This window comes from Zalophus californianus, chromosome 12, assembly GCF_009762305.2.
Source record: "Zalophus californianus isolate mZalCal1 chromosome 12, mZalCal1.pri.v2, whole genome shotgun sequence".
NCBI lineage: Eukaryota > Metazoa > Chordata > Mammalia > Carnivora > Otariidae > Zalophus > Zalophus californianus.
Genome location: NC_045606.1, coordinates 60,337,039 through 60,362,242, shown reverse-complemented (window position 1 = coordinate 60,362,242; position 25,204 = coordinate 60,337,039). Strand labels below are relative to the sequence as shown.

Sequence of the window (25,204 nt, the reverse complement as noted above, 5' to 3'; positions counted from 1 at the left end):
AAGTATCACATCATGGATATACAATCCAACTCCCAAGATCAATGGTTTGGGCTCAATGGTTTGTTTCATACTTTACTTTTGTTTTTACCTGTTATATTATGATCTGTATTTTCTTCACTTGATATGCTGCAATCTATCTCTGCAGGTTTCAAATATAAGGAGCTCTTATTTTTCATTAGGATTTCTTCATCAGCATTTATTTCCATATGTAAAGATCCATTTTCACAACTATTCAACTCCATTTGCCTGAAAATTTTTTATAAGGAGAAAAGCCAAAAAGTCCAATTATTTGGTCTTAAATAGATTGCCCAGGTAGATCTTATTCTGAGAAAGGAGGGAGGGGTTCACAAGCACCAACTCCTTTTAACAGTGATTAAAAACCAGTATTGTTGAATCAGCCAAACCTCTCAGCCTCCTGCCTCCTAGACAGGTATCCGCCTGTGATGGGAGCAGGCCTGTCTCCCAACTGAGGTTCTGAAATCAAAGAGCCATTCCTGGCTTCTCAAGGACCCTCAGGTGACTAACTTCCTGCTCCTCACCAGCAACAGGAAATACTCATTGACAGCTCTTTGGTTTTCAATCAGCTTTCTACCCGTACACATTTAACACTTTTCTCACTTTCCTCAGCTCCTCCCTGGGAAGTTTTTCTCTCTCTTCAGCAGTCAAAATCATTGGCCACTCCTATATGTTTGCCTATCACTTAACTGTCTAGAAGCTACATGCTGTGGTCAGGGGAGAATACTCCCTGCAAAGTATGTCTGACAGAAAAAACCCAGGAGGACACAGGATACCTCCTGAGGATCTGTTGCTCTTCAGGGTAACAGAAAAGCCTTTTTAACATGCAAGTGGAACAGCTAATTCTGTTGAAGGGACAATCATAACATCTTGTAAGTGATTAGATCCAACCGAATTAGAACAAAAATATTTTCTCCTAATAAAAACAAAGGGAAAGGGTCCAAGCTATATGGTGACTCCAGGAAAAGCATTTGTTTTTTTCCTAAAAAATGCCATATTTCAACTTAGCAATTAAAAATGTAGGTGTTTATTAAGGAAATGTCATGAGAAAAAAGTCTACTCTTTTTCTAGTAGAAATATTTAGAACAAGATAAAAATATTAACCAAACTGGAACAATCCTTGTACTAAAGCAAACAATAGTATACAAAGAGATGAAATGTTCAATAGTAATTTGAAAGGACAAATATATGGAGTATGTCAAAATACGGGAATGCCTATATAAAATAGTAACTGAATTAAAGACCCCAAATAATAGGAACACAACTATGTAAATGTGTATTTTTTTCTAAAATTGAAGGAGCAATTAGAGGAAGAAATTTAGATTTTGATATTAAGTTGTTTTTTTATAAGTTGTAAGGCTACCTAACATTTTTACTTTTAAATAAAACAAAATAGTACTGTCTTTTCTGGATAAAAGCACATTTAAGTTAATGCCAGGCTCCTCCACAAGAGAGGAGGTTCCAACCCTCAGCACACTAGAGCAATTAAAAGTTACCACATGTGGTGGGCAGGTCCATCCATACCTGAGGGAAAATGCAAACTTCCCAGGTAGTCTGTGCTAAGTGAAAGGTCTGCATTGCTTCAAGCTCACCCCGAAGAGGAAAATCAGATACTGTTTCCTTCTGGTATTATCTCAAATCATGATCAAAATATTCTTTTTTTTTAAACAATAAAAACATTTATTTTTAGAAAGAAGAAAAAACCAAAATAGTTACTGTACCTTTCCAATGAATTATGAATCGGTATAATAGGATGTTTCATCTTTAAAAGAAGCAAAAAAAAAAAAGAAAGCTTCATGTTAAACTTCCAACAGAGCATATTTAGCGTTTCATCACATATAAAAGTGATAAATATGAGCATAACATAACTGCCCCACTCAACAGGAACAATTTTAGATCCTCCCAAAAGAAGGGAGTCATTGATCTTAACCGGTCCTTTGTATGTTTTCAAATAAGTGTACCCATATTTTTAAGGAAAAGGAAGGTGGCTCTTTTGAAGGATCTAATTACCATAGCCAAACCCTTGGTGGTTGGCTTTCTCATAATTTTAGTTATGTTCATTAAATATTATGATGCAGCATTGTTTCAAACACTAAAAGTATAAAGATAAACAGTATGAGGGCTCCTACCCTTAAGGTAATTTCAATAAAGAGTAACCCTAAAAAATAGGGGCATGCATAGAGGAGGAGCTCCTAGCCCAACTGAGGGATTCAGGGAAGGAGAGATTAAATACTGAAGGACGGGGAAGTGCTAACTAGGGGAAGACAAGTGAGAACAACATTCTTGGCATTGGGAAATGGTGTGAAGATGTCAGGGGGGCTCTATGCAGTTAGTATGTTCAGCCAGGTAATGACAGAGCACGAGGCTGGGGGTGTGGGAATGGGTTAAGAAGTTTTGACATTAACCTTTGGCAACGAGGGAGGCACTGAGAAGTTTAGGTAAAGTGGTCCAGTTTATACTTCACGAATAGAACTACCGTCGGCAGCCTGGAAGGGTTAGGCTGAAAGTAACTAGTTAGAAGGTCACCACAAATCTTGGCAAGATTTGCTGGACAAGGAGGCTGAAAAGAGCCTAGTTACATCAGACACAGGTTTAGGTGGTAAAATTGCTAAAAATAAATGGATACGGAGGACTGAGGGCAGAAATATGTAAGTGGACATAAAGGGAAGGCCACTAAAAAAATGTCTTTCTCAGTCACCAAAGGGTGATGGATAACATGGTTCACTAGATCACTTTTTAACTTTTCGTCTTTTCATTATGTCCTGGTGCTGCCAAGCTGAGCTGGCTTTTACCTTGTTGGACTTGAGCATAGCCAGCTGTGGTGAACCTGGGGGAGTGCGATAGAGTAGCTCAGAGGTAAAGGCTGCGTTTGCGATCTGCATGCATTCTTCCAAAGTCTTCAGAAAAGTATTGCAGGTTGATTTCAGCAGAGTTCCCACATCAATTCCTTCCTACGAAACAACGAGAGTGGAAGATTCCTTTACCTTGCCAAAAAAGAAAGACCCCAATGGTGGAATGTCCTTAAGAGGTTTTTATCCACAATGTAGTAATAATGTACCCACCTATTTTGAAGGACAAATATGTACATCATTTACAAAAGGAAAATACTGAGTCCACTTTATTTACTAGCCCTATAAAGCCTCCATCTGACCCTTCACACTCTCCCCCCACCGTTCCAGCTGAAGGCAACAACTTCTTTCAATTCAAAAGTATTATATGCTAGCACTGTGCCAGGTACTCGGCACAGCCCTCAGGGAGTTTCCAGTCTATAAGGGGTGGCAGGCATGAATCAGGGAATCACACGGACTGAAGACCAGAGGAATCAATGGAAAAATGTCTCCCACTGCCTGAGTAAAAATGAGGTTCCAGAATAGAAGAATTAGAAACCATAAATCATTCATTATTTACTTTCAGAATGGGGTTTTTGGCTTTTGGTACAGATGAGTTTAAGAGCTTTTAGCAACTGGAATTCTTTTGAATAGCTAATCACTTGTTCTCCCGGTTATTTTACCTGTTCAGGGTGTTTTTCCCCTGAATACTGATATTAATACGTTGTTCAGGAAACTGAGGCCATACCCTGACTAGAGTGTATAGTAAACACATCTTAATGGTATAAAAGAAACCAGACCGGGCCCAAGATGGAGTCGCTCATGCTAAGCCTCACATCAGCAAACCAAAAACTTCAGTTCCTATGCCTGGTTGTCCCAAAAAAGGCAGGCCTAGGTCAACCAATCAGCACAAGTTACCTGACCCAGCTCCAAGATTTCCTTTTGCTCCACATGAAGAAAGTAACCCTGCTTTAATCAATCAGTAAAGGCCCAGCAGAATTTCTTGTTCCTGTTCATTTTGTCTATAACAATCTCTAGCCTCATAAGGCTTTTCAGAGTTCCTTTTTTTCTGTTAGATGAGATGTTGCTTGATTCATGAGTTGCTGAATAAAGCCAATAAGATTTTAAAAATTTACCCAGTTGAATTTTTCTCCTAAGAGTGGCCTCTATATTTTCCTCAATTTTGTATTTCTAACAAGCTAGCCAATGATGTTACTGGTTGTGGACGACTATGATTCTGACATCAATTATGTGTGGGTTTTCCCATACCACCAAACAATTCTCTGACACCAGCTGGATGTCCTATAACTCAACTCAATTCTGACACTATCTCCCTGAAGACAGTGTCACCTCTCACAGGGCTGCTCCCCACCCCTCATTTCAGATACCAATGGCAAGTCCAGGTTGTCACTTGTGCTTCTGACTGATCTGCTACAGACTGGAGGTTCTAACCCCCTCCTCCTTTCAGTTGATTAATCTGCTAGAGCTGCTCACAGATCTGAGAAACATTTTACTAGTTACTAGATGGCCAGTTTACTACAGTTTACTATAAAAGGATACAACCCAGAAACAGATGCAAAGGGCAAGGCAGCTGGGAACAGCTCAGAACTTCTATGCTCTCTGACCACACCACTTTCCCTGAATCTCCATGTGTTCGCCAACTCAGGAACTCTCCAAACCCCGTTCTTTGGGTTATGGAAGCTACACTGCACAGACATGATTGATGAAATCATCAGCCACTGAGATTAAATTCAATCTTCAGCCTCTCTTCTTTCCCAGGAGATGAGAGTGGGGTGGGTGGGTGGATCTGAGAGTTCTAACCCTCTAAACACTTGGTTGGGTTCTGGGTCAACCAGCCCCCATCCTTAGGCACTTTCCAAAAGTCATCTCACTAACATAACAAAAGACAATTTTATCTTTCTCATCACAGGAAATTCCAAGAGTTTTAGGACGTCTGCTAAATATATATCTCTTATAAAGACCAAATATACATATTTCTTATTATAAATCACAATATCACAGCCACAGTTTCATTAGCAAGTTCCCAGGGCACTCTAAACATCTCCTTGGATTAAAAATTGCTATGTTCACATTTTCCCTTCCCTGTTAGGCCAGGGTTTCCCTACCCGTGGCACGACTGACATGGGGGGCTGATGAATTTTTGGAGTGGGGGAAGTCGGTGGGGGCGCTCTCCTCCTACCCACTGCAGGACGTGAAGCAGCATCCTAGCCTCCATACAGTAGAGGCCAATAGCACTCCTTCAATCCTGACGACCAAAAATGTCTCCGAACACTGCAAATGTCTTCTAAGGGGCAAAACTGCTCTGGGCTGAGAATCACTGCTGTGAACTGTAAGCATCCCAAGAGCAGGATTGAAATGTTTTTTTTGGTATCCCTCCCTCCCGCCCCCCCTCCCCACCCCATTCCAGCACAGTGTCTTGTACACAAAAGGCAGTTGCTGAATGAATAAGAGAACCCAAAAGGAAGTGAATGAAATCACCCTTATAAGAAAAACTGAAAGCACATATACCACTAGTAGCATAATGTTCTTTTACTAAAACCATTAATTAGAATCTATAGATTCTTCATTTTGTAGGCATTGTTGTTCAGATTATAACTACTCTGAGAGTAGAGAGAGACCTTCCCTGGGTAGTATGAGCCATTCAACACATAGCCTAACACCAGAGAGATCTTTTAATACATGTTTTAAGATGAGTAAATGACAACTTCATTAATAAACATTAAAAATCGCAATCCTTACTGACAATGGGCAGGAAAAAAAGCTGTGTCTCCAACTTTGAAAGCATCAGTCTATAGTAAAGCACAATTATTATGTCACCAATAAAATCCTGTTACAGGGGTGCCTGGCTGGTTTAGTCCATACAGCATGCAACTCTTGATCTCTGGGTGGTGAGTTTAAGCCCCATGCTGGGTGTAGAGCTTACTTAAAAAATAAATAAATAGATAAGTAAAATAAAATCTTGTTATAGTCTCATCAAAGATGACAGGTACACATTATTGATAGACATGATGTTGGCATGTTAGTAGCCACACCTATAGAAGCAGCTAGACAGGTAAGGCTGTATTTATAAAGTGATGCAAAGTGGGGAAAAACGTATTTTAGTACATCAGCTAAGCTAATGGCACCAATGTTAAAGGTTCCAAATGTTATCAACTAATTAATCCTGAATTCATTCCATGAAGGAAAACAAATGCTTCCATATGCTGAAATGCACACATTTCTTCTCTTTGTTGAATTTTGTTACATTTTTTCTCCAAAAAATAGTAAATTCCAAAATAGTCAAGGAAAGTGTGAGAGTAATCATTACCTGTAAGCAACATCTGGTGCTACTTTTCCTGTCACTAAGACAAATAATATTTTACCTCAGAATTGGACACACCAGTTGTGGTCACTTCTTTTGTTTTATCTACTTGCTGAACAAGGAGGTCACAGTAGAGTCTTAGTTCCGACATTTTGGTTTTCAAGTTTTCAGTGTTTTCAGCAAACTCTAAATAACAAAATGATGATAGTGTAATTACCAGGATGAATAAGGAATTTACTAGTTATCATACTGCAGAATGCAATATATAACCTATACCTAAAGTCAGATGATGATGGTATGGGTTATAGATAAGATACAGATGATGATAATGGGAGCAAGAAAAACAGAAAAAGGAGATTTCTCATCTTTTGTAATCTATATTATTTCTTGGGCCAACATACTGAATGATCACCAGTATAGATCACCAGTATAGGAAGAAGGATAAAGCATACTTTTCAAACCCTCATGTCAGAACTGGGAGCAGAGTCAAGGGTTTAGAGGTTTGGTTTCATCTGCTGCAGTTTTCCCTATCTGTAAAATGGGGTCATAGCTATCTATCTGCTAACAGTAGCCAAAACTGGGAAACTGTTCTGTAACGTGCAATTATCACTAATAAGATGGCTCATTAATTCACAGAACTGGTCCAGCATGCCACCCATCGAGGCTAATGGCACCCTCAGAGCACATGCTGCTCCCTCATTAGCACAGCGCTCCAGCTACTCTGGCGCTGAGGGCTCAGCTAGTCATTATCACCTCTGGATTTTTTCCCATGAAAAGAGCTGCACATTACAATCTGATCTGAGTCAAAGCTGACAGTGTCTAGAATATGCTCCTGATTTAGCATTAAAAAACAACCAAGGAAGAGGACATTTTCCTGTGTCTATTTGAAGAGTCAAGCACATCTACCACACCTGTTACGAGAAAGAGGCCCCCCCCCCCCCGTCTCCCGCCAATCTCTTCAGGTGTACATCCTGGGGATGGGGGCTGGGAAGGTGGCACTAGGGCTCAGGCAGTAAACCCGGGCACTCTTCCCCTGGCCCATATAGAAAGTTGTGCCAGGGTTCTCAGGAGACCTAATGAGGATGAGTTAATGAGCAGTAAGCAGTAGCAACCTGACAATTAAGTATCCATCCCACCCCAGGGAAAGGGAGGGGAAAGTGGGGTGTTACTACAAAAAGTACCCTGCTCCAAGGCTTCTTTACCAAAGATCAACTTTGTGCCAGACTGGGTACTAAACAATTTCATATCATTACTAATCCTCATGGCAACCCTTCTAATGCAGGTTATTACCTCTTTTTAAAATATGAGGAAGCTGAGGATTAGAGAGATTAAGTAACCTACAAAGCCATGATTTGAATCCAGCTGTATCTGGCTCCAAAGCCTGTGATCTTTCTATTATGATATGCTAAGAGAGAAGAGTTAGATATAGGCTGTGGTTTAAATTCCAGAGGTATATGGCATTTGCATGATACAAAACGCTGGCTAGGTGGTCAGAGGCAAGATAACAAATATGAGAACCCAGAAATGCCAGTGGGTGATTCCCAAGGTTCCCAGACCAGAAGACAATCAATACTTACCTTTTTCCTTCTGGGTCCTACTGTCGGTCAGGCAAGCCTTGGCTGACCCCAGGGCTACCAGCCACCGCTGTCTCTCAGCCACACTTCTGGCCTTCAGGTAGAAATACTGCTCCCCAGGGATTATCAGGTCCATGCGTGTATTATCTACAGAATGAACTGGGAGCAAGGCAGAGGGAGGTCAGAAACCTAGAAGAGCCCTATCTGGGTAGCCTCCAACCCAACCAAATTCTTAAGCTCAACTGGTGCAAGTCACTAAAGGCTTCTTCCAAAGGAGGATGCTAGCTAGCCCTTACCACCTCCCCTAGTTTATCTCTTCCTCGATGCTTCTGCTGATGAAGAGGAAAAATCCTGGCTGGCTCCAACATATCACCAAGACTAAAAAAGAAGCACTCAATTCTCCTTATCGGAATACAGACAGAATCTCTCTTTTGGCTTGTGTGTATAAAGTAATACTGCTCTGAGGCCAAAAGGGCTTGCATGCCAACACTAAGGGTGCGCCTCTCTATCTTCTTGGGTTTATTGGAAAGCAATCAAGAACACAATTATCTCTCCTCTTCTACTGTTCTTCACAAGTTAGAGCAAAAGTGTGAGACCTTTGGGAAAAGAAATAAGAAAACCACTCTCCTTCACCTCCCACCAGGCTGCAAAATACCCTTCTAATCTGTTTCTCTTCTAATCTGTTTCAGAGCCACATCTTCTCAGCATGTCTCAAGATGTCCCCAAACCAAGAAGTAAAGCCTATTTGCAGGTCTTTATGTGTTTGCTTGTTTTACGTATGTGGTGGTGGTGAGAAGGTGTGTGTGTGTCCTGATCTAAGCACAGAAGTGTTAGACGATGCAGTAAAAAACCTAACTAAGCTTTGCACATAGTCGCTGGCTTTAGGTGAGCAAGTGACTAAAAAATGAGCACTAGATGTATGGTGAAGCACACTGCTCTCATTTATTTTGACTACTTCTTCAACAACCTCCTTGTAAAAACTGGCTGCAGTTTTAGGTTTTATTTGCAAGGCTTTCTTTGGGACATGACACTATGTATCTTTGTACCATAAGAACGTCAGAGAAAGACACGCAGAGGCCAGTGCTTTTTTATTTTATGGGAGAGACAGAAAGAAAAAGAAAACCTGCAAATCTCTTGGTTTCTCACCTTGAATTTCACAGACTGCCATTTGGATGCTCCCTTTGCAACCTTTCCAAGCATCTTCAGGAGAATCATAATAGGATAATATCCCCCCACAGAGAAGGAACCATCTAGGCTGCCAACCTGTAAACAGAAGCAAAAGCATGGTCTCAATTACTGCCTGCATGGGAGGTGCCTCCCAGGACATAGGAATGGGACCTGACAAAGGAGGCTGGGTCCCAGCTCCAAGGAGCTTAAATTCCAGGGGAAATTCTAAGGGAAAGAAGTAGATTAGTAAATACCTGTATGCATGATCCCATTTTTTAAATTAAAAACAAACATCCACAGGGGCATAGATTTTTAGTCACATAAGGTATAGAAGAAGTCTGCAAGGATCAGGAACATAGGGATGATTCTCTAGTTAACAGGATTACTGATGATTTTTATTTCCTTTTCCTTTAATATGGTACTAGTAATCTCTGGTTTTTAATTTTTTTAAGATAAAAGATTATTGTCTCCTGGACATTGTTATCACACACTTGATCTCCTCCTCTGGTTAAGAAAGATTATCCCAAACTTAGAAATGAGGCAGAACATTATACTGCTCTGAAAGAGGACTTCAACCACCTCCATTTTGACCTCAGTCTATACTTTCTTAACTGATTAAGTTCTTCTTTCCCGCTTATCTCTGAACTCAGGCAAAAGACCCCACAGGCAAAGCATTCCCTGATAGGAACTGAAACCACTCCCTCAAGCATTAACCACTGCTCTGACTTCAGCAAGACCCTGCACAACTGACCCTAAGACAGTGATCGATCGACCTGACCTTTACTGCCCCCATTTTCCTTATCTAAACCCAGGAGTATTTTCAGCACTTTGGAGGCCATCTTTGAGACATTAGTCCGCTGACTTTTTGGTGTTGGTCTTCACTGAAATACATTATTTTCTTGTTTCACCACCACTCGTCTCTCTGTCTTTAGATTCTGTCAGCAGCGAGTGGCTGAACCTGGTCTGTGTGGGCCCCCCCAATGAGCCAGGTGCTCTTGTGCCCCTGTGGCCTGGCTACAGCCCTTTCGACGTCATTCAGAGTTGCAGAGTGCTAATAAGCCTGTGTGGGGGCATATGAGCCGTAGGAGAAAGAACTTTGACTTACTACTTAGTATTGATCCACTGAAATGAAATAATCTTAAAACATTCAAGGGCTTAACTACTTTTACTTTGGAGAATTTCAGGGGACACACCATATTCGGTTGAAATATACATCTTATCTAGTGCTCTTACCCAATCTATATTCTAGACAAACCAAACTTATTTTCTGCTTCTGGGCTGTTGCCTGAGCTGGATCTTCTTTCTAAAATGTCATCTCTGACTATTTCTGCATAAGCCTTGTCAGAGTCCTCAGTCGGATGTATATTTTTCTTTCTCTGAAATGCTATAGCCCTTTAGGGATACATTTTTCTGATGAGACTCTTCTGTGGCTGAGGCAGACAGAGAGAGGGCCAGTAGGAACTTTGAGCACAGCCCTGTGCGCTGCTTAGGTACAGATCTCTGATGCCTGATTCACACAAATCAAGAGGCTTGAGACCCAAGAAGAGCTGTGCTTCAGGCCGGGTCAGAAAGCAGGGAAAGACCAATGTCCCAGCTCAGGCAGGCAGGAGAAGTTCCCTCTTTCTTAGCCTTTTTATTCTGTTTAGGTCTTTGACTGATTGGATGAGATCCACTCACATTAGGGAAGGCAATCTACTTTACCAGTTCAGATGTCAATCCCATCAAGAAATACCCTCACAGGGCGCCTGGGTGGCTCAGTCGTTAAGCATCTGCCTTCGGCTCAGGTCATGATCCCAGGGTCCTGGGATCGAGTCCCACATCGGGCTCCCTGCTCGGCGGGAAGCCTGCTTCTCCCTCTCCCACTCCCCCTGCTTGTGTCCCTCTCTCGCTGTGTCTCTCTCTGTCAAATAAATAAAATCTTTAAAAAAAAAAAAAAAGGAAAGAAAAGAAATACCCTCACAGACACACCCAGAAAGATGTCTGGCCAAATGTCCAGGCACCCCATGGCCCAGGCAAACTGACACATAAAATTAATCATCACGCACCATCAATTTTAAGACATACCATTATTTTATGTAACACAAGGAAAAAAAAAACAACACCTGCCCATTAAGCAGTATGACATGGTGCTGATTCTAAGATGCTTCCTGATTTCAGTCGTTGAAATGTGAAAAAATATCTACAAATTGAAAAAAATGTGGCCCTAAATTAGGTTTATCTTACAGTAATCTGAAAAAAGTTAAAGAGCTCCCCGCCCCCCCTTCCCCCCAACGAAGCACAGCTGCAGCTAAGTTTTGAAAGTAGCTGGTAAACCGTAATAACAACTGAACCACCACCTTCCCTATAATGGGTTCTACATTTACCTCGAAGTTATATGTATCGTTATTTTATTCTATAGTTTTTAACTAGAAAAACCATGACCAAGAATAACTTTTCTTTAAAGCATAAAGTTACTGGATTTTCAGAAGGCACATTTAAGAGACCACAGAGGTCTCATTCCCATTATATGAAATTTACAGGCAGAGCAATGCAGAGTCTAGAGTGGGACCTGGGGCACACGCCTCTTTCATGATGTCCTGTCCTTGGAAGCTGAGATACAGCTCAAAAATAACTGTATGAGAAAAGCGGCAAGAATGAAGAGGCCATTAATCCATTTCCTGTTTTAAATTAACCTGCAGTTAGCTTGACTGATGTGATAGTTAATTTTATGTATCAATTTTATGTATCATGATGGGCTGAGGGATGCCCAGACAGCTGATAAAACGCTATTTCTAGGTATGTCTGTGAGGGTATCTCCGGCAGAGATTAATTAGCATTTGACTCCATAGACTGTGTAAAGATTGCCCTCACCATTGCAGGTGGGCATCCTCCAATCCACGGAGGGCCTAAGTAGAACAAAAGGCAGAGGAATGGAGAATTTGTTCTCTCTTTGAGCTGAGACATCCATCTTCTCCTGCCTTAGGACCCTGATGCACCTGGTTCTCCGGATTGTTGACCCAGGTCAGGATTTATACCATCTACCTCGCCAATTCTCAGGCCCTTGAACTCACACCGAATTGCATCACCAGCTTTCTTGGTTCTCTAGCTTGCCAATAGCAGATCATGGGACTTCTCAGTCTCCATAACTGCAAGACACAATTCGTACAATAAAACCCTTCATGGATTATATATACATACACACATATATATGTATATACATAATACATATACGATTCTGTATACTATTGGATCTGTTTTTCTAGAGAACCCTTACTAACACACTTGGAAATGATAAAATAATTCAAGGTAACAAAAGAGCAGATGAAAACTGTGGATGTAACCAGTCCCTGCTCTCTTAGATTACCATTAGATTAATCTTCCTGTCCAACCCCCACTCCTTTTTTTGGCCATTCTCTATTGGAGATGGAATGCGGTGTCAGCCAAACTCCCCACTTGGAAGGATTAGACAAGAAACTTCAATGAGCAGAGAAAAGTTTTAGCTTATTTAAGCTATCCCTGCCAGAGATGGGGTAGGGGAATAAAAGTATTTAAATGCTAACTTCACACACTGCACTATCCTGGATTATTTCACTACAGAAGGTAGAGTGGACATTTATTTTTGGCAACCTGGCATCCACCCTTCACATTTCTGTTACTGAAAATCTCCTTCTCCACACTCTATCCATGTAGTTGGGTGGGGCTGACCAGCTCCAGGGGGGACATGTGATTCAGGCTTAAATGGAGCTTCACATCCCCTGTCCTCAATGATACATTCCACAACAGGCAAGTGACCCAACCAAAGATAAACTTGGGACTGTTGCTGGGTCTGGACAAAGGCAGAAAGAAATGGAGACTCTCTCTTTTCTTTGGTCTTGCAGATGTTTGCCTGGAGCTGCCAGCACTCATTCTGCCATCACACGGGACCTAAACATGATTCACACATAAAGGGAATGCGTGTGGGAGGACTTGAGGGAGGCAGGGAAAGGATGCAAGTCCAGATGACAGTTCTGAACACCATTCACAGTAAGACCATGTTATAACCATAGATCAGATACCCACTGAACTTTTCAGGTAAGTGAGCTTAAAAAAAAAAAAGTGAGCCAATAAATTATCTTTTTTTTTTTTTTTTTTACTTCAAGCCTGAGTTGGTTTTTTTCCTAAATAAAAGAATATTAAATATCACATGATCAACCTCACTAAATGTAGAAAAAGCAAAAGCACTTGACAGAATCTAACACCTTTCATAATAAAAACTCTCAACCAACTAGGAATAGAAGGGAACCTTTTCAACCTGATTAAGGCACCTAAAAAAACAAAACAAAACAAAACCCACAACTAACATCATACTAAATGACAAAAGACTGGATGTCCCCCCCCCCCACCCACCCAGACAACACACAGATGCTTCCTCTCCCCACTTCTACTCAACCTTTTATTGGAGGTTCTACCCAGGGCAATTAGGGTACAAAATGAAATAAAAGGTATCCAGATTGGAAGGGAAGAAACAAATCTAACTATTTGCAGCCACACTCTTGTATATTTCAAAACAAAACAAAGCAAAACCTAAGGAGTCCAATAAAAAAGACTATTGGAATAAATAAGTTTAGCAACGTTGCAAGATAGAAGACCACTATACAGATATCAATTGTATTTCTATTACAGTTGCAAATGAACTGAAAATGAAATTAAGTAGACAGTTCCTTTTATAACATCAAAGAGAATATACTTAGGAAAAAACTCAACAAAAGAAGTATAAAACTTATACTCTGAAAACTGTAAAACATTATTCAAAGAAATTAAAGATTTGAATATTATTTCAAAACTGTTACCAGCTTGTTCTTTTCTCACATAGTGCAATTATCTTTCTACACTTAATTGACAGCAACTGTTCGCAAAATTCACTTTTTTCAGCTCAACTAATTGTTGAACAATGTGTATTTTTTCAATGAGCATAATTTTCTTGATAAAAATGTATATATATTTGGATCTAAAATAGCATAGCTCATATTAATTCAAACATATTTTCTTCCTTTTTTATTTCACAACTACCATTTTTTAAAATTTTATTGTTATGTTAATCACCATATGTTACATCATTAGTTTTTGATGTAGTGTTCCATGATTCATTGTTCGTGCATAACACCCAGTGCTCCACGCAGAACGTGCCCTCTTTAATACCCATCACCAGGCTAACCCATCCCCCTACCCTCCTCCCCTCTAGAACCCTCAGTTTGTTTTTCAGAGTCCATCGTCTCTCATGGTTTGTCTCCCCCTCTGACTTACCTTCATTCTTCCCCTCCTGCTATCTTCTTCTTTTTTTTTCTTAACATATATTGCATTATTTGTTTCACAAGTACAGATCTGTGATTCAACAGTCTTGCACAATTCACAGGGCTCACCATAGCACATACCCTCCCCAATGTCTATCACCCAGCCACCCCATCCCTCCCACCCCCCCACCACTCCAGCAACCCTCAGTTTGTTTCCTGAGATTAAGAATTCCTCATATCAGTGAGGTCATATGATACATGTCTTTCTCTGATTGACTTATTTCACTCAGCATAACACCCTCCAGTTCCATCCACGTCGTTGCAAATGGCAAGATCTCATTCCTTTTGATGGCTGCATAGTATTCCATTGTGTATATATACCACCTCTTCTTTATCCATTCATCTGTCGATGGACATCTTGGCTCTTTCCACAGTTTGGCTATTGTGGACATTGCTGCTATAAACACTGGGGTGCATGTACCCCTTCGGATCCCTACATTTGTATCTTTGGGGTAAATACCCAGTAGTGCAATTGCTGGATCGTACGGTAGCTCTATTTTCAACTGTTTGAGGAATCTCCATACTGTTTTCCAGAGGGGTTGCACCAGCTTGCATTCCCACCAACAGTGTAGGAGGGTTCCCCTTTCTCCACATCCCCGCCAACATCTGTCGTTTCCTGACTTGTTCATTTTAGCCATTCTGACTGGTGTGAGGTGGTATCTCATTGAGGTTTTGATTTCGATTTCCCTGATGCCGAGCAATGTTGAGCACTTTTTCATGTGTCTGTTGGCCATTTGGATGTCTTCTTTGGAAAAATGTCTGTTCATGTCTTCTGCCCATTTCTTGATTGGATTATTTGTTCTTTGGGTGTTGAGTTTGGTAAGTTCTTGATAGATTTTGGATACTAGCCCTTTATCTGATATGTCATTTGCAAATATTTTCTCCCATTCTGTCAGTTGTCTTTTGGTTTTGTGGACTGTTTCTTTTGCTGTGCAAAAGCTTTTGATCTTGATGAAATCCCAATAGTTCATTTTTGCCCTTGCTTCCCTTGCCTTTGGCGATGTTTCTAGGAAGAAGTTGCTGCGGCTGAGGTCGAAGAGGTTGCTACCTGTGTTCTCCTTTAGGATGTTGATGGACTCCTGTCTCACGTTTAGGTCTTTCAACCATTTGGAATCTATTTTTGTGTGTGGTGTAAGGAAATGGTCCAGTTTCATTCTTCTGCATGTGGCTGTCCAATTTTCCCAACACCATTTGTTGAAGAGACTGTCTTTTTGCCATTGGACATTCTTTCCTGCTTCGTCAAAGATGAGTTGACCATAGAGTTGAGGGTCCATTTCTGGGCTCTCGATTCTGTTCCATTGATCTATGTGTCTGTTTTTGTGCCAGTACCATACTGTCTTGATGATGACAGCTTTGTAATAGAGCTGCAAGTCCGGAATTGTGATGCCGCCAGCTTTGCTTTTCTTTTTCAACATTCCTCTGGCTATTCGGGGTCTCTTCTGGTTCCATACAAATTTTAGGATTATTTGTTCTATTTCTTTGAAAAAAGTGGATGGTATTTTGATGGGGATTGCACTGAATGTGTAGATTGCTCTAGGTAGCATTGACATCTTCACAATGTTGGTTCTTCCAGTCCATGAGCATGGAACGTCTTTCCATTTCTTTGTGTCTTCTTCAATTTCTTTCATGAGTATTTTATAGTTTTCTGAGTACAGATCCTTTGCCTCTTTAGTTAAATTTATTCCTAGGTATCCTATGGTTTTGGGTGCAATTGTAAATGGGATCGACTCCTTCATTTGTCTCTCTTCTGTCTTGTTGTTGCTGTATAGGAATGCCACTGATTTCTGTGCACTGATTTTATATCCTGCTACCTTACTGAATTCCTGTATGAGTTCTAGCAGTTTTGGGGTGGAGTCTTTCGGGTTTTCCACATACACTATCATATCATCTGCAAAGAGTGAGAGTTTGACTTCCTCTTTGCTGATTTGGATGCCTTTGATTTCTTTCTGTTGTCTGATTGCTGTGGCTAGGACTTCTAATACTATGTTGAATAGCAGTGGTGAGAGTGGACATCCCTGTCGTGTTCCTGACCTTAAGGGGAAAGCTCTCAGCTTTTCCCCATTGAGAATGATATTCGCTGTAGGTTTTTCATAGATGGCTTTTACGATATTGAGGTATGTACCCTCTATCCCTATACTCTGAAGAGTTTTGATCAAGAAAGGATGCTGTACTTTGTCAAATGCTTTTTCTGCATCTATTGAGAGGATCATATGATTCTTGTTCTTTCTTTTGTTAATGTATTGTATCACGTGATACAAATCACGTTGATTGATTTGCGGATGTTGAACCAGCCTTGCAGCCCAGGGATAAATCCCACTTGGTCGTGGTGAATAATCCTTTTAATGTACTGTTGGATTCTATTGGCTAGTATTTTGGTGAGAATTTTTGCATCCATGTTCATCAAGGATATTGGTAATTCTCCTTTTTGATGGGGTCTTTGTCTGGTTTTGGGATCAAGGTAATGCTGGCCTCATAAAATGAGTTTGGAAGTTTTCCTTCCATTTCTATTTTTTGGAACAGTTTTAGGACAATAGGTATTAATTCTTCTTTAAATGTCTGACAGAATTCCCCTGGGAAGCCATCTGGCCCTGGGCTTTTGTTTCTTGGGAGATTTTGGATGACTGCTTCAATTTCCTTAGTGGCTATAGGTCTGTTCAGGTTTTCTATTTCTTCCTGGTTCAATTTTGGTAGTTGATACATCTCTAGGAATGCACCCATTTCTTCCAGGTTATCTAATTTGCTGGCATAGAGTTGCTCATAATATGTTCTTATAATTGTTTGTATTTCTTTGGTGTTGGTTGTGATCTCTCCTCTTTCATTCATGATTTTGTTGATTGGGGTCATTTCTCTTTTCTTTTTGATCAGTCTGGCCAGGGGTTTATCAATCTTGTTAATTCTTTCAAAGAACCAGCTCCTAGTTTCGTTGATCTGTTCTACTGTTCTTTTGCTTTCTAGTTCATCGATTTCTGCTCTGATCTTTATTATTTCTCTTCTCCTGCTGGGTTTAGGCTTTATTTGCTGTCCTTTCTCCAGCTCCTTTAGGTGTAGGGTTAGGTTGTGTATTTGAGAGCTTTCTTGTTTCTTGAGAAAGGCTTGTATTGCTATATACTTTCCTCTCAGGACTGCCTTTGCTGTATCCCAAAGATTTTGAACAGTTGTGTTTTCATTTTCATTGGTTTCCATGAATTTTTTTAAATTCTTCTTTAATCTCCTGGTTGACCCATTCATTCTTTAGTAGGACGCTCTTTAGCCTCCATGTATTTGAGTTCTTTCCGACTTTCCTCTTGTGATTGAGTTCTAGTTTCAAAGCACTGTGGTCTGAAAATATGCAGGGAATGATCCCAATCTTTTGGTACCGGTTGAGACTTGATTTGTGACCTAGGATGTGATCAATTCTGGAGAATGTTCCATGGGCACTAGAGAAGAATGTGTATTCCGTTGCTTTGGGATGGAATGTTCTGAATATGTCTGTGAAGTCCATTTGGTCCAGTGTGTCATTTAAAGTCTTTATTTCCTTGTTGATCTTTTGCTTAGATGATCTGTCCATTTCAGTGAGGGGGGTGTGAAAGTCCCCCACTATTATTGTATTGTTGTCAATGTGTTTCTTCGCTTTTGTTATTAATTGCCTTATATAATTGGCTGCTCCCATGTTAGGGGCATAGATATTTACAATTGTTAGATCTTCTTGTTGGATAGACCCTTTAAGTAGGATATAGTGTCCTTCCTCATCTCTTATTACAGTCTTTGTTTTAAAATCTAATTTGTCTGATATAAGGATTGCCACCCCAGCTTTCTTTTGGTGTCCATTAGCATGGTAAATGGTTTTCCACCCCCTCACTTTCAATCTGGGGGTGTCTTTGGGTCTAAAATGAGTCTCTTGCAGACAGCATATTGATGGGTCTTGTTTTTTAATCCAATCTGATAGCCTGTGTCTTTTCATTGGGGCATTGAGCCAATTTACATTCAGGGTAACTATTGAAAGGTATGAATTTAGTGCCATTGTATTGTCTGTAAGGTGACTGTTACTTTTTGGTCTGTGTTCCTTTTTGGTCTGTGTTCCTTTTTGATCTATGCTGCTTTTAGGCTCTCTCTTTGCTTAGAGGACCCCTTTCAATATTTCTTGGAGGGTTGGTTTCGTGTTTGCAAATTCCTTTAGTTTTTGTTTGTCCTGGAAGCTTTTTATCTCTCCTTCAATTTTCAATGATAGCCTAGCTGCATATAGTATTCTTGGCTGCATATTTTTCTCGTTTAGTGCTCTGAAGATATCTTGCCAGTCCTTTCTGGCCTGCCAGGTCTCTGTGGATAGGTCTGTTGCCAATCTAATGTTTCTACCATTGTAGGTTACATATCTCTTCTCCCGAGCTGCTTTCAGGATTTTCTCTTTGTCTCTGAGACTCGTAAGTTTTACTATTAGATGTCGAGGTGTTGACCTATTATTATTGATTTTGAGAGGGGTTCTCTGTGCCTCCTGGATTTTGATGCCTGTTTCCTTCCTCACATTAGGGAAGTTCTCTGCTATTATTTGCTCCAATATACCTTCTGCCCCCTCTCTCTTTCTTCTTCTTCTGGGATCCCAATTATTCTAATGTCGTTTCGTCTTATCATATCACTTATCTCTTGAATTCTGCCCTCGTGATCCTGTAGTTCTCTTTTTCTCAGCCTCTTTATTTTCCATCATTTGGTCTTCTATATCACTGATTCTCTCTTCTGCCTCATTTATCCTAGCAGTTAGTGCCCCCATTTTTGATTGCACCTCATCAATAGCCTTTTTGATTTCGACTTGGTTAGATTTTAGTTCTTTTATTTCTCCAGAAAGGGTTGCTCTAATAACTTCCACGCTTTTTTCAAGCCCAGCTAGTATCTTTAAAGTCATGATTCTGAACTCTAGGTCCGACATCGTACTAATGCCCGTATTGAGTAGGTCCCTGGCTGACGGTACTACCTCTTTTTCGTTTTGCTGAGGTGATTTTTTTCGTCTTGTCATTTTGTCCAGAGGAGAACAGATGAATGAGAGAAGAAAATGCTAACAGGTTAACAACGTCCCCAGCAAATATACTGTATACAAATCAGAAAAGACCTGAAAGCAGGGGAAAAGAAAGGAAAAGAAAGAAAAAAGAAAGAGAAAAAAAAGAAAAAAAAAGATAAAAACAAAAACAGAACAATACAAACAAAGCAGAATATGATCAAATATCATCAGGCTAGTGCACAGATCAGTGCCACACACTAGATTTTGGGCGTATTTTGGTCTGTTAGAAAAAAGTGCCTCCTAAAATTTTAAAGGAAGAAAGACATATATGTATAAAATAAGGGTTGATACAATGAAGGGATGGAAGATGACTGTAAAGATGAAAATTATAAAAGATTTTATAAAAGGAATTGATAAGTTGTTTGAAAAAAGAAAGAAGATTTAAAAAAAAAAAGGGAGAGAATGTGATCAGGCAGGAGACTAGAACAAAGCCATACACTAGTGATTTAGGGTATATTTTGATCTGTTAGAAGAAACTGTATCTCAAGATTTTGAAGAGAGAACAACTTATATATATGTGTATATATATATATATATATGCCAAAAATAAGGGTAACTACTATGAAGGGATAAAATATGACTCTAAAAATGAAAAATAAAAATGTTTTTTTAAAAAAGGGATTGATAAGATGTTGGTTGAAAAAGGGAAAAAGAAAAATTAAAAAATAACAGTTAAAAAAAATTAACTTTGATGAACTAATGAATCATGGTAAAAAAAAAAGCCATGAATTCTATGTGCAGTATTCCCCTAGTGCTGGAGTTCTCCAGTTCTCCTTGATCGGTAAACTTGGTCTTTGCTTGCTGGCTGTTCGTGTTGATCTTCTGGGGGAGGGGCCTGTTGCCATGGTTTCCAAATGTCTTTGCCAGATGCTGAATTGCCCCGCCCTTGTCGGTCCGGGCAAAGCAAGCTGCTCGGGTTTGCTCTCAGGAGCTTTTGTTCCCCGCAAGCTCTCGGTACAGCTTTGGAGGACCAGGGCAAAAATGGTGGCCTCCCAATCTCCACCTGGAGGAGTTGAGAACTCGGGGCCCCGCTCCTCATTGTGCCCCCAGAGAAAAGCAGTCACTCCCATCTCCCTGGTCTCCGGCCGCAGTCCGTGCTCACCCAGCCTGTGACCGAGCGTTTCTATGTCTGGCACCCGACCCCGTGTGGCGTCTCCAAACCCAGCAGATCCCTGCGGTGCGTTCCCGCGCCGCTCCTCCTGGGGGAGGAAGGGGAGTCTCCCCAGCTCTGCCGCTTGTTGGGTCCCTGCTGGAGGAGCAGTGGCCTGACTGGGCTGCGGATCACAGTTTATGGCCACCCCGAGCTGAGAGCCCGTGCCTTGGCTCTGTCTCTGCAGCTGGCTTCCCTGCTCTGATACCTGGGAGCTCTGGCGCACTCAGGCACCCCCGTCTTTATGTGACCCTGAGGGTCCTGAGACCACACTGTCCCAGGATGATTCCACCCCCCGCTTAGCCACTGCAGCGACGTCCCTCAGCGGAGCCGACTTCTAAAAGGTCCGATTTTGTGCTCCGCGGCTCTATCACTTGCCAGAAGCGGCCGATGGAGGCCCCCTCCCCCGTCGTCTATCCTCCCGAATATCGCCTCGGATTCACTTCTCCGCACGTCCTACCTTCCAGTAAGTGGTCGCTTCTCTGTTCAGAGAGTTGTTGCTACTCTCCTCTTCGATCTCCTGTTGAGTTCGTAGGTGTTCAGAATGGTTTGATTCCCTATTCAGCCGAATTCCTGAGACCAGACGAAATCTAGGTCTCCTACTCCTCCGCCATCTTGCTCCGCCCCCCCCCCACAACTACCATTTTTAAATCAGAATTTCTAGAGATGTTCTTATTCCTTTAAAGATCCAAACCAAAAAGTGATTACTTGTGAGTCATACCCGTGTCTAAAAAATACTGTAGCTTCCTTTTTTTACTCAGCACCCTTGTGACAAGTAACTCATCCAAACATTTCACTAAAAAAAAAAGGGTACTCCATTAAAAAGACACTTTAATTCTTTCTTTTCCCCCAAGATTTTATTTTTAAGTAATCTCTACCCCATCATGGGGCTCAAACTCACGACCCCAAGAGCAAGAGTCACACGCTCTACTGACTGAGCCAGCCAGGCACCCTGACACTTAAATTCTTAAAAATATTTTAACATTTACATGTACTGAAATTTCTTCTTTGGTTAACAGTTCTGAGTTTTGATAAATGCATAATCTTCTAACAACCACCATAATAAAGATACAGAAAAATTCCATTATCCTCCCCTCAAAATTCCCTTGTGCTGCCCCTTTGTAGTCAAGGCCTCTTCCCACACTTTATCCCTAGCTAACCACTGTTGTTTTCATTTTAAGTTGAAAATATTTCCCAGTTTTCTTGGAGACTTCCTCATTGACCCACGGGTTACTCAGAAGTATATTGTTTAATTTCCTAATATTTGGGGGATTTCCCACATCTTTCTGTCATTGATTTCTAGTTTGTTTCTGTTAAAGACAAGGGCATTCTTTTCAACTGGGCATGGTTTCTACTACAGCCCAGAACATGGTTAATCTTAGTGAATGTCTCATGTGCATTTGAATAAAAGAAATGCAGTAGGGGTGCCTGGGTGGCTCAGTCGGTTGAGCATCTGCCTTCAGCTGGGGTCACAGTCCCAGGGTCCTGGGATCCAGAGCCATGTCTGGCTCCCTGCTCAGGGGTAGTCTGCTTCTCCCTCTGCCCCTCTCCCTGCTCATGCTCACTTTCTCATGAGCATGAGCAAATAAATCTTTTAAAAAATCTTTTAAAAAAAGAAAAAAAAATGCAGTATCCAGCTGTTGTTTGAGGGATTACTTTATAAATGTCAGTCAGGTCAAGTTGGTTGATAGTGTTCGGATCTTCTGTATCTTTGGATGATTTACTGTCTACTTGTTCTATGGATTACTGAGAGAAGAATGTTGAAGTTTCCAAAGATAATTGTGGATTTACTTCTCCTTTCAGTTCTACCATTTTTTTTCCTCTGTTTTTAAGACTGCATAATTTCTATTGACTTATCCTCAAGCTCACTGTTTCTTTTCTGTGTCATCTATATTCTACTGATTTAAAAAAAATTATAATTTTTAGTTCTAAAATGTCCATTTAGTCCTTTTCAGTATTTTATATTTCTCTGCTAAGAATCTATACCTTTCCATTTGTTTCAAGAGTGTTCATCTTTACCATGGCGGTTGTTTTGTTTTCCCTCCCCAGTCTGCTTGGTATTATTTACTTTTCAGAGTTCTCGGGTAGTTGCTTGAGTACTTCGTTCAGTTTTTAGTGTAATCAGTGGAAAAGAGGCTACAGTGAACTTACTCCATCTTAGCCCAATAACAACACTCTTAAATAGAACTAGTAGGATACCCACTAAGTGAAATGTCAACCTCATGCTAAGGTACATCACTCTGCCTATAAACCCATCATAGTTTCTTCAGAACTTCTGCCAATTAGGGGTTATAGGAAACTAGAAGTTTACAATCTTATTGTTTAACAGGAAAAAAAAAAACAAGATAAAAAAATTAACATGTTGCGAATTTTTAGAAGTCCATAATGAAATACCGCTGAGTAGAAAAGCAGAACAACACAAGAAGGGGCTACTTATCTCTTATAGAAAATTTAGCTAAGGGGCACCTGGGTGGCTCAGTCAGTTAAGCATCTATCTTCCGCTCAGGTCATGATCTCAGGGTCCCCACTCAGCGGGGAAGCTACTTCTTCTCCCTCTGCCCCTGCTCTGCTCTCTCACTCACTCTCTCAAATAAATAAAATCTTAAAAAAAAAAAAAAGAAAATTAAGCTAAATGTAAAGAAAAAAAAGAAGGAAAGGTGCTTTTTCAACAACCATAAGAGGTGAAAACTAGTGAGCATAATTAAACAGGAACAGAAGAGAAGAAGCAAAAAAGCTGAATGAGCCTCTACTTTCAGCTTTAATTCCTTTTTTCTATAGAATTACAGCATGACTCTAATAGTCTCTTTCAGCTTTCAAATCCTGTAAACCTCTATCTTAATTCAAAGTAACAGGAAAGTCAATTCTTTTGCAGAATCTATTTCAAGAGAAAGTTAACTAATGTCAAGAAAATAAAGGGAGACTAAATTTCTTCATAGGAGTAACAATCTTTCTGAAGTGGTGAGTCAAGACTTAATTTATTCACCATAAATTATGGTTGCTGTAGTCATAATCCATATATATTATATGATGGTTACAATACAGTATATTATGGATGTTTTATAGATATGTTAAAGGTCAGAAAGCCTACCATTTTTACACTGAAGGAAAGCACAGTTACTGACCCCTGACCTCTACAGTCTTGGTGTTTTCCATGTCCAGCTGTGGGTACGCAGCCATATTCCACCTCATCAGAGCCCTCCCCCATAACTCAGCTTCCCTCTGGGAGCTTCAGACAGGACAGGGGATAACAAGGCTGTGGGCGCCTCTGCCAGGTCAGTCCTAAGAGTTTTGTGGCAGCTGGGAAGGAGGGAGGAAGAGACATCCCTAATAGTAAGAGATAATAACCAAGCATTAACTAAAGTATAGGTTCCTCAATTTACCATTAATTAATTCACAAAGCATTTTTTGAGCACTTATAATTTGCCAGGCTTAGAGATTTAGAGAAGAAGATCCCAGCCTTCAAAGAGTAATAGTCTACTGGGGAGTCAGGCATGCAGATGGTGAGACTATAATTACAATATATCATATCAAATTCTCTTCTGTTGAGCCTGCTGTAAGTCACCTCTGCTGCTATCAAACTGGATATTTGTCACATTTACTTGTTCTGGGCAACGCTTCTCATATACGTCCCACCATCACCTTACTCAAGAAAACAGTCAGGTAACTGGTTCAAGTTCAGACTTATAACATCTAGATGTGTCATCTTGAGCATGTTACTTAATTCCTCTGGGCATTATTTTCCAATTTATAAATGAGAGAGATGGACTAAACTGAGTATCTAAGGTTTAACATGTCATCTTCCTTCTGACTATAATGTCACTTTTTACAAACCCAGCATCCCTTACTATCCTAGCTCCAAACCTGTGGGCCCCATCCCTCCAGGTCAGTCCCTACGTCTTTCCCAATTGCCCTCATTTTCACTCTTGGCTTCAACACTATACCGTGCCCACAGAGGTATATGGTGTAAAATCATGGAAGGACATGAAGTCAGGCAGGCCTGGCTCAAGACTTATTTGCTGTGCACTTTTTTTTTTTTTCTTTAAGATTTCTTTATTTGAGAGAGAGAGAAACCCAAGCAGACTTCTCGCTGAGCGCAGAACCTGACGCAGAACACAATCTCATGACCCTGCGATCAGACCTGAGCCAAAACCAAGAGTTGGACTCTCAACTGACTATGCCACCCAGGCGCCCATGCTGTGTGATTCTAAGTTAATTATTTACCTTAAAAGCCTTGGTTTATTCATTTGTGAAAGGGTGCCTCCCTTTTCCCCTTCCATCATCATCTTGTCATGTATTTCAGCTTTCCCTCCTCCCTTATCGTGTTTTAGCCAGCTCTATCTTCCTTATGTGCTGTTTTTACCTGTTCTTCCCTCCTATTCAGAAACCCTAAGTGACTCCCCACTAATTAAAAACTCTCAGGCTTGACCTGGCTTAACCCAATAATACCTCCTGCTCTCAGGACAGAACTCTCCTTATTAGTACTGCTGGTTTCCTCACTGAGGGTCACTTCTGTTCCCTCACCTTCCCCTTCTGTCCAGGTAAATTTCACCCACCCGTTCATCCCACCTCTTGAAGAAAGTTTTCCCCGACCACTCCTGAAAAAGGATTCCCACATTTTCCTTTCCTTTCCCTTCCCTTCCCATCCCTCCCTCCCTTCCTTCTTCCCTCTCTTAGTTTCACCTTTCCTTCCTTCCTTCCCTCTTTTTAGGATTCTTACATTTTTCTTAACAAAGGTATGCCTGCCTCCTTGGACCAGTTTTACACCTTACTCATATTCTTTCTTCTCTATATCATTTCTTGCTGCTTACAAGGG

General features: G+C 40.7%; 1 protein-coding gene across 5 annotated transcripts in view; it reads right to left on the bottom strand.

Moving 5' to 3' along the window:
• Nucleotides 1-25,204, bottom strand: part of PLEKHA8 (pleckstrin homology domain containing A8) — a 66,953-nt gene that overhangs the window by 33,967 nt on the left and 7,782 nt on the right. For all 5 annotated transcript variants that reach the window (XR_003516520.1, XR_003516519.1, XM_027574279.1 and 2 more), the window contains exons 2-7: nt 8,886-9,002; nt 7,743-7,898; nt 6,227-6,351; nt 2,808-2,966; nt 1,737-1,777; nt 89-246 (exon numbers count right to left, since the gene is read on the bottom strand). Coding sequence is in view for 3 of the 5 variants with exons in the window: in XM_027574279.1 (XP_027430080.1) it covers nt 89-246; nt 1,737-1,777; nt 2,808-2,966; nt 6,227-6,351; nt 7,743-7,898; nt 8,886-9,002 (756 nt within the window). In the remaining 2 variants the exon portion in view is untranslated. The remainder of the gene's footprint in view (nt 1-88; nt 247-1,736; nt 1,778-2,807; nt 2,967-6,226; nt 6,352-7,742; nt 7,899-8,885; nt 9,003-25,204) is intronic.